Genomic DNA, 8,410 nt, shown 5'->3' on the forward strand with positions numbered 1-8,410 from the left:
CACGAGATGGCTTCAAACCAAGCCCAGTGTGGGTGCAGTGTCAGAAACCCTGAATTGAGCATCAGGGACGCGCAGAGGCTGCCTCTTAATTGTGCTGACGAGGCTTCCTTAGGTCCTCTGGTCACCCCCGGTCCTGCTGTGGCTGTGTGCGTTTGGGTCCATCTCAGTTGGACAGAAGTCCCACTTTTGCCACCTCTCTTCGCAGGGTGTCTGGTTGATCCCCTGAGCCCCTCTAACTTGTGGGGTTTTTCCCACTACGGGTAGTGCCAGAAACACCTCCTGGGGAAGGCTGCTGCTCTTGGTTTCTCACCGGTGATGATGGTGCTGTGAGCCCTGGGTGCTGGCTCTTGCAGTGACCAACCAGCCCCATAGCAGCACCTCCAGCCCCTGCTCATGGTGGTGGCATCCCCACAAACACGTCCCCTGCCTGCAGTGAAGGGATTTTGCCTTCTCTGGGGGGCTTGGCTGGGGGTTGGGTGCCCTTCCTGGGTCCGGTGACCCCTCCTTGAAGCCCCGCTGCACGAGGCTGGGCCTGTGGCCTCCTCGGCATTTGGCTGTGCTTCATGTGAAATCCCTCCTACAGCCTCTTCTGAGTAACCAGGCTATTTTTGGCCTTCCAGCGAGGGAGCCGCGCTCAGCCCATCGCAGCTCCGCAGACAACCCCATTTCACCCCCCTGCAGGATCCCCAGCCACGTCCAGCCTCTTGCTGTCCTTCGTCCCCATGTCCCATTGTCCCTCCAGCCTCATCCCACTGCTGGTGCTGGGTGGGGGCGAGCCCGCAGCCCCCAAGCAGGGCAGAGCGGGGCAGTGCTGCCAGCCCTGCCCCGGGTGATGGATTTGGGGGCACGGCAGCCCCGCCGTGGCACGAGCCCAGGCTATTTCGGGCAGCCCCCATTTGCCTTGCCAGCAGTAGCTGGAGCTGCAGCGAGACCCAGCCGCTCGCTGGGGTAACTCGAGATGCCTGAGTGCAGGCTGAGGGCAGGGCTGGGGGATGAGCTGCTTGGGCCAGGGGTCTCCTCTCCCCCAGGGCAAAATGGGGAGATCCCCTCAGCATGGCTGTCCTGTGCCTGGGGGGCTCCTGAGCAAATCCAGCCTTGGGTGCTGAGTCCAAGCCACCCCTTTGCCAGCCTGGCTCGGTGGCAGAGAGGAGGGGGATGTGGGCTCTGCCCTGCTGCACCACATCCCTGCCCGCACCCTGCACTACCCCAAAATTTCCTGCCCCAGCCCCTCTGCCGTGGGGCAGCCGGTGCCTGCCAGCCCTGCTCAGCAGGAGGGGGGTGTCTGGCGCCTGCGGGGAGCAGGGGGGTGCCCTCACAGCCTCCCCCAGCCCCGGCTGCGCTGCTTCTGGGATTCCTCAGGGCTCTGTCAGACCCCAATAAAGTTATACAAGTTCTCATGACCCCACGGCCCTGCAGCGGTGGTAAACTCAGGAGCTGGGGCTGCCTGGACACAGAGCAGACGTTGCCCCTGGTGGGCTCTGGGAGGCTGCCTGCTGACCCCTGCTGCTGCTGGAGCAGCTGGGGGACAACCCCTGCCCGTGCAGGTCCCGGGCTCTGTACATCGTGGGGATGCAGGCAGGAGGGGAGCCCAGGCTTCGCCTAACAGCCTGAAAGGTAAAGCCAAGGCTGAAAACCTGCTTTGTGGGCACTTAAGAGGCCATCCAGACAGCCACCCGTGACATCCCATGGCTGGGTCTGCTCTCACTGTGTCTTTGTGTGATGGGAACGTTTGGGGGCTGTTCCAGACCCTTGTTTCCCCAGGGTGCTCATGGCACAGGCGCTGACGTTGCCTTTGGGCAAGGCACAGACCCCGTTTAGCACGGCACAGCGTGCAAGGAGAAATGCAAACCCAAGCCGTCTTCTCTGCCCGCAGCACCTTTGGGTGCCCATCAGAGGCGGGCAGCCCGTCACCTGGAGCCCTGCCAGGGGCTGTAAGGGACAGGAGCAGGGAGCTGGGCCAAAATCGGGCCGCGGCTCCAGCAGGGGCACAGCTCCCTCTGCAGCCCGCAGCTGTGAGAGGCTGCGCGCAGCGCCCGTCCCCGCTGTCCTTCATGTCCTCGATGTCCTTCTCCGTGTCCTCGATGTCCTTGGGGCAGGACCCGCGGGGGCAGCGCGGTGCCTGGAGGCTGAGGGCAGAGCGGGGTCGGGAAGGGGGCTCTGGGGATGCTGCCAGCCTGGGGGGGCCGGCACCGCTTTGGGGTGGCGAAGGGCTCCCCAAAAAACCTCCCCGGCTCTTACAGAGCCAGCAAGCGGCCAGGCACAAGGACCCGGCTGGGGCTAGGGGAGGTGCTGAGCCGCCCAGCACCAACCCAAACCCAGCCGCGGGGACACGAGGACACCGGGGTGCCTGCCCCCAGCCCGGCCCCGTGCGCTTGCCGATAGGTGGCGGTGGCGGATCTCGCTTGGGGACAGGCCGGTGACAGTGTCCCAGCTGGGAGAGGGGGCGCCCGGGGGTCCCGGCCGGCACCCGCAGCCCCGGCACCCCTGCAAAGCGCTCGCGGCTTTTTTATTGCGCAGCCCCCAGCCGGCCGGGGGTGCGGGTGGCCTCCGGATGGTGGCCTCTGGACAGCTCTGTGCTGGGGGGTGCACGGCGAGGGGGCCTCCCCGGGTGGGTTGCTTCAGCCCCCTGGAGCAGCTCTGCACTCGCTCTCGTCAGTGCAGGGATCAGGCTGAAAAATGCAAGAGCCCCCCCTGCTAAGTCAGGCGTGGCCATCTCGCGGTGCGCTGGGCAGGCTCGAGGAGGGTTTGAGGCCATCAGTAACTCATCCACGAAAAACAGGCAGTCCCTGGCACTTGTGCTGGTAGGCAAGGGGTGTGAGATAGCCTCGCTGCACAGCACAGCCACTGATATTTAATTTATTTACCTGATCCATGGCTGGCCACAGCTTTCTCAGCACTGGGGAGCGCTTGGGCAGCAACCCCTCGTTGTTGCTGTCCTCGTTGTTGTCCTCGGAGCAGGGGGGAGCTCCCAGAGGGCTCCTGCGGGGTCCCCAGGTCCCTTCCCTAAGGCCACGGTGGCTGTGCCTGGGTTGGAGCGGGGTCTGCAGGCAGCCTGGGCCCCCACATGTCTCGCCCTGTGCCCAGGCGAGCTCCCTGCTGATGCCTGCAAGCACACCGTGAACTGGGAAGGATGAAGTGCACGAGGGGGAAGATGACCACAGGGCTTGGAAGGGAGAAGTGGAAAAAGATGTTGGGAAGTAGAGGAAACCGGAGCACATCTGCAGTGCTCCAGAGGGAGCTGCGCTGCTCCTGTGCGATCCTGAGCAGGACAGAGGCTGTAGGAAACCAGCTGCGAATGGGGTTTGAGCAGCCCCTTCCTGGCAGTCACTGGAGCCTAGTGGACAGAGGCAAGATCTGCTCATGGGCTCCTGCTTGGCCAGGAAGCCTGGATGAAAATCGGAATTTGAGCCCACGCAAGGAGTGGACCTGAGATCTGGTGGTTAAAGCCTGGCCTCCTCGCCCAACCCCTCCTTAGCCTTAAGCCAGCGAGGTGTTTTGGGCAACCTCAGCCCTGCCCAGAATCAACCAGTGCTTTCAGTGAATCCCTGTTTGAGCGGGATGGAACAACACACGACCTCTGCCCCTTGACCATGGCTTTCTGCTTCCTTGATGTTCCTCCAGCCCTGCCACCACCACCACAGAACCACACAGGAGGGAGTCCCGCCGATGGTCTGCACCCCTCGTCTCGGGTGCATCCGGCAGCGCCCCACTTCGGCGCGGGGCGCCATGGGACGAGGTGCGTCACGGGCGGGCGCTGCCTCCAGTGTGGCCACGCAGCGACTTCCCTCCATTGTGTCTCTCCTCCCTGGGCCGCTTGGCCAATCTGCGGTCTCCCACCACCTCCCTCCCACCGGCCTCCGCCGGCTGTTCCTCCTCTTTGGAGCATTTCACTTCCGCCACCCCGCTCCCAATTCCCCAGCACCGCTGGCTGCTCCATCCTCCCCATCAGCTCGGGGGTCTGGATCCCTCCCACCGAGCCCCTGCCCCCCTCCCACTCCCCCAGCCTGAGCTGGTGGGACAGCTGGGATCTATCCAGGAGCGGGGCTTGCTATGGTGGACATCCAGGAACTCCCTCCACCGTGCCTCAGCAGCCTGCAGCCAGGCTTCTTGGCATCCCTTAGGCCCTGGAAGAGCAGCAGCTGCGTGCTGGTCTGGCCCTGGGTGGGGATGGCAGGGCTGGGGAGCACACACGGGTGTCACCGGGCATAAGTGGGGTGCCCATGAGACTAAACTCATGCCTATGGCAATGCTTGGGGCTGTTGGTGCTTCGTCATGCCGGTTCTGCCTGGCGTTGCCTCTTGCAGCACGGCCATGGGGTATGTGTGTGTGTGTGCCCCCTGCTCTGCTCGAGTGGCCGCACTCCAGAGAGTGGCTGTAGGAGCGTGCATCTCGACCAGAGCCTCTGGGTGCTGCTGGGGGTGCCGTGTGTTTCTGACCATCTATCACTTACTTGGAGGGGCTGTGCTAAGCAGGCAGCTCTTCTCGCACGCCCCAACTTTGGAGGAGGTTGTTCTGTGGTTTCCGTTCCTCCAGCTTGCTCACCGAGGCGTGAACTCGCACGGGGTCCCCTGTTTTTGCAAACAGCAGTCTGGCAGAACATGGAGGAAAATGCAGCTCTTTCCTACGGCAGAGACAAATCTCAGCTTGCTGCTGCCGCGGAGGGAGGACATTGCCTATCTTTGTTCTTGGCTATCCTGTTTCTACCCACGAGACCGCGGGGCCTTAACCGCTCATCTCCGAAAGCCAAGAGCGGAGCCTGGGCTTCCTCTCCCGCGACACCTTGCTGCCATCCAGCAAACAATCGCCTGGGCGTGCCGCATCCTCTCCCAGCGCCGGCCCCGCGAAGCCTCCCGGCCGCGGGGTTGCCGCGGGACAGGGCTGCAGAGCCGAGCCGAGCCGAGCCAGGGCTGGGGCCGGAGCCTGCTCGTAGCCCGGGGCTGTAGCTGCGAATTTCTCCGGTGGTTTCCCAACGGTGCGCGCTTCACTCGCACGGTGCAAAAAATAGTAATAATAATAAAAAATATATATATCAGCGCGGGTGTTAGCAGCGCCCGTGGCCGTGAGCTGTGCGGTGGCGTGCGGCAAAGCCCAGGACACGCGTGGGGCAGAGGGCAGGACGCGGTGGGCACCGCTGGGCAAGGGGAGGCACACGGAGCCCCCGGGCTGCGGCCGGGGAGGCTGCACACCGCTCCCGGAGCACCGGCGGCGCGGCCGGAGGGACGTGCGGGACGCTGCGGGGCAGCTCCCCGCACCGCCGGGCCGAGCCCACGGGGCTCCGCAGCCGCACAGCCGCTGGGCCCCGCACGGCAGCGGCACGGCGGAGCCGGCACCGCCCGAGGGCTCCGCGGCGGGGCCGCGCCCGGGCCGGGACCGCGGCTGCGCTCCCCGCGGCCCCGGGACGGGACGGGACGGGACGGGACGGGACGGGCCGGGAGCGGCCCCGCAGCCGGGCTTGCGGGTCTCGGCCGCCCCCTCCCCCTGCAGCCGAGCGAAACGGCTGAACATGTAGCAATAATGCCCCGGCATTCAGGCTGCCCGGCCCGGCCGGCCCTAATCAGCGGCCCGCGGACCCCCCTCCTCTCCCCCTGCGCTCAGAGAAAGGGGAACAAAACCCAGCACGTTTCTGCAGCCCCCGCGCATAAAGCGCCGGGCCTGGGCCTCAGTGGGGGGCAAAGCGGCCCGTCAATCTCGGCGCCGGGGCCCCTTTGTCCCTCGCCTCCCTGCCACACCTTTTGTTCCCGAATCCAATAAGCGCCTATTCCCGCTACCTTCCTCGGCGGCTCCTTTCAGCGCCGGCCCGGCGGCCACAATGGGCCGGCTCTGAGCTGCTCGGCCCCATTCAGCGCCTTGGCACGCTCACAATCCCGGCCCGGCCGCCCTGCCCCGCGGGCACGGCGCTGCGAGAGCCCCGCCGCCGCCGGGCACCGGCCCCGCCGGGCCCCGGCCGCCGGGCGAAGGAGGAGCGGGCGGCGGATATTGCACCTGGTTTATTGACTGACTCCGCGAGCTGGCGCTGGCAGTAACCGATACAGAGTAGATAGAGGGGCCGCGGGAGCCCCGGGCCCCGCCGTCGGCTTTTTTACAAGCAAAGCTGCTCCGCTGGCGCGGCGCGACCGGCTCCGGGCCGCCCGTCGCGGCGGCACCTCGGGGCGGCGGCGCTTCGCGGGGAGCTGGGGCAGCCCCGGCCCGCCGCTCCGCTCCGCTCCTCTCCGCCGCCGGCCCGCCCCGCGGTCCCGGGCCGAGCGGGGGCCCGCCGCGCCGCCCCTCCGCCGCCGCCGCCGCCTTCGGTCCAGGGCTGCGGCGCGGCTCCGGCTCCCGACGGCGCTGCGGGGCCGCCGGGCCGTGCTGCCTTGTCCGCTCCCGGCCCTGAGTGCGTGCGGGCTACCAGGCCCGGATGCCCTGCAGTGCGCCCTGGCTGCAGGACGGCCCCGCCGCCGCCTGGTGCAGGGGCTGCCCGCCGCCGCCGAAGCCCCCCAGGCCGCCCACGTTCACGAAGGGGCCGGCGGCCGCGGCCGGGCTGCAGGCGGCCTGCATGGAGGCGCCGCCGGTGCCCGCCGGGTAGGTGCAGCCGTAGCCGGGGTTGTAGGAGGCGGCGTTGCCGTAGCCGTAGGCGGGGAAGCCGTTGTAGGAGTAGGGCCCGTTGTACGCCGAGCTGTAGCCCTGCGAGCCGCCGAGGCACGGCTTGCCGTCGCGGACCAGCACGGGCACGGCCACCCTGCGCGGCGGCGGCGGGGCCGCGGGGCCGCCCAGCTCCAGCGACTTGTCCTGCCGCTGCCGCTTGCACTTGTAGCGCCGGTTCTGGAACCAGATCTTCACCTGCGTGGAGGTGAGCTTCAGGCTGCTGGCCAGGTGCTCCCGCTCGGGCGCCGACAGGTAACGCTGCTGCTTGAAGCGCCGCTCCAGCTCGAAGACCTGCGCCTGCGAGAAGAGGACGCGCGGCTTCCTCCGGCTCCGCTGCTTCGGCCTCTCCGCCTCGTCCGGCTTCTCCGCCGCGTCCAGCGGCTTCTTCAGGGCGCAGCTCTCTGCACGGGGGAGCACAGGTCACGGCTGCGCCTCGCTCACGCCGGCCGCCGCCGCTCCCGACGGGCCGCACCGGGCGGCGAGAGCCCCGCGCCGCGCACAGCCCCGTGCCCCGTGCCCCGCCGCTGCGCGCCCGTCGGGGAACCGCGGCTCGGGCCGGGAGGCAGAGCTGGGACAGGCACCGGCACCGTGCTTGCGAGCCGCCGGTTCGGGCGGCGGGGCCGGCCGCGTCTCCGCGCCTCCGGGCCGCCTGCGGAGGCACCGCGGTGGCACCGGCGGGCCGAGCCCTGGGGCCGCGCCGCGCTCGGAGCCGGGCACCTGCTGCCCGCCGCCTCTCCCCGGGAGGGCTCCGCCGCACCGGGCGCCGGTTGGGCCTAACCCGGCCCGTTTCTCCCTCCCTCTCCGCTCCTGAAATTTGGGAGCGGGGGTCTGATCCCGGCGGGGCCCGGTGGAAGCGCTTCCCGGGGCCGCGGAGGCTGCGAATTACCGCAGCGTCTGCTCGAGGTGCTCGGGGGACGCGGCGGGACCGGGGCTCCGTGCCGACAGACCCGGAGCGAAAGGCGGAGAACGGGAGCGGCCCCGTCGGGACCGCGGGGAACGGGAGCGCGGCGGGGCCGATACTCACTCGGGTCGCGGGCCGCGGGGTCCAGCTCCTCTCCCGGGCCGGGGGCCTCGCAGGAGCCGCGCAGCACGGCGTGCACGTAGCTGTCGGTGGAGATCCGCGCGTCTGCCTGGCCGCCGGGCGCTGTCAGGTAGGACAGCTTGTCCTCCTCCTCTTCCTCCTCGCCGTCGGAGAAGCGGGCGCCGTCGGCGGCCGCCAGCAGGCAGGCGGCGGGGTGGAAGTGGTGCTCCAGGTGGTGCGGGAGCTGGGCCCCATAGTGCGGGTCCTGCTGCTGCTGCTCCAGGTTGAGGATGTCTTTGACAGAGAAGGGGGTGGAGGTGACGGGGCTCGGTAACATCATCGGGGCAGCGAAGCGAGCGGCCGGGGAGTCCCGCGGGCCCGGCGGCGCTCGGGCTGCGGCTCGGCGGGGAGCGCCGCGCCCGGTGCGGGGGGAGCAGGCAGCGCCGAGAGACGAGGGGCCGCGCCTGCTCCTGTCTAAGTTGCCTCCATTAGCCCGGCGCTGGGGGTCTGCGTTTTGTTACAGCTTCTGCAGGGACAGCCAAGGGCTCGGGAGCCTCCTCTGCCCCGGGCCGGCACGTCACGGCGAGGAGGGGCCGGGGGCCGGGGGCGGCCTCGCCATTGGAGGGAGGGGGAGGCAGAGCCGGCCCCCTGCCCGGCTCCGGCCGCCCGGCCAGAAATAGCAATGTATTAAGGCTGCGCTCGGGGAGGCCGCTTCCCCGGAGAGCGCCCCGCCGGCACCCGCCCGCCGGGGCACAGCCGCGGGCTCGG

The 8,410-nt window shown here is 68.8% G+C and overlaps 1 protein-coding gene across 1 annotated transcript; it reads right to left on the minus strand.

Annotated features, from left to right (window-relative positions):
• Positions 1-5,972: 5,972 nt before the first annotated feature.
• On the minus strand, positions 5,973-8,164 carry NKX2-3 (NK2 homeobox 3). Its single transcript, XM_027460331.3, has 2 exons — positions 7,646-8,164; positions 5,973-7,022 (listed from the first exon to the last, which is right to left on the minus strand). Exons 1-2 carry the CDS (start codon positions 7,980-7,982, stop codon positions 6,382-6,384), a joined length of 978 nt encoding a protein of 325 aa, XP_027316132.2. The 5' UTR covers positions 7,983-8,164; the 3' UTR covers positions 5,973-6,381.
• Between the last annotated feature and the right edge of the window lie 246 nt (positions 8,165-8,410).

This window comes from Anas platyrhynchos, chromosome 6 (genome assembly GCF_047663525.1).
Source record: "Anas platyrhynchos isolate ZD024472 breed Pekin duck chromosome 6, IASCAAS_PekinDuck_T2T, whole genome shotgun sequence".
Classification (NCBI taxonomy): domain Eukaryota; kingdom Metazoa; phylum Chordata; class Aves; order Anseriformes; family Anatidae; genus Anas; species Anas platyrhynchos.

What these genes read in the sequence shown, in the direction of transcription:
- NKX2-3 (XM_027460331.3), bottom strand. Translation starts at nt 7,982, where the DNA reads ATGATGTTACCGAGCCCCGTCACCTCCACCCCCTTCTCTGTCAAAGAC. An exon ending in CCCCGCGGCCCGCGACCCGA is followed by an intron (nt 7,023 to 7,645) that starts GTGAGTATCGGC and finishes TCCCCCGTGCAG; the next exon opens with AGAGCTGCGCCCTGAAGAAG.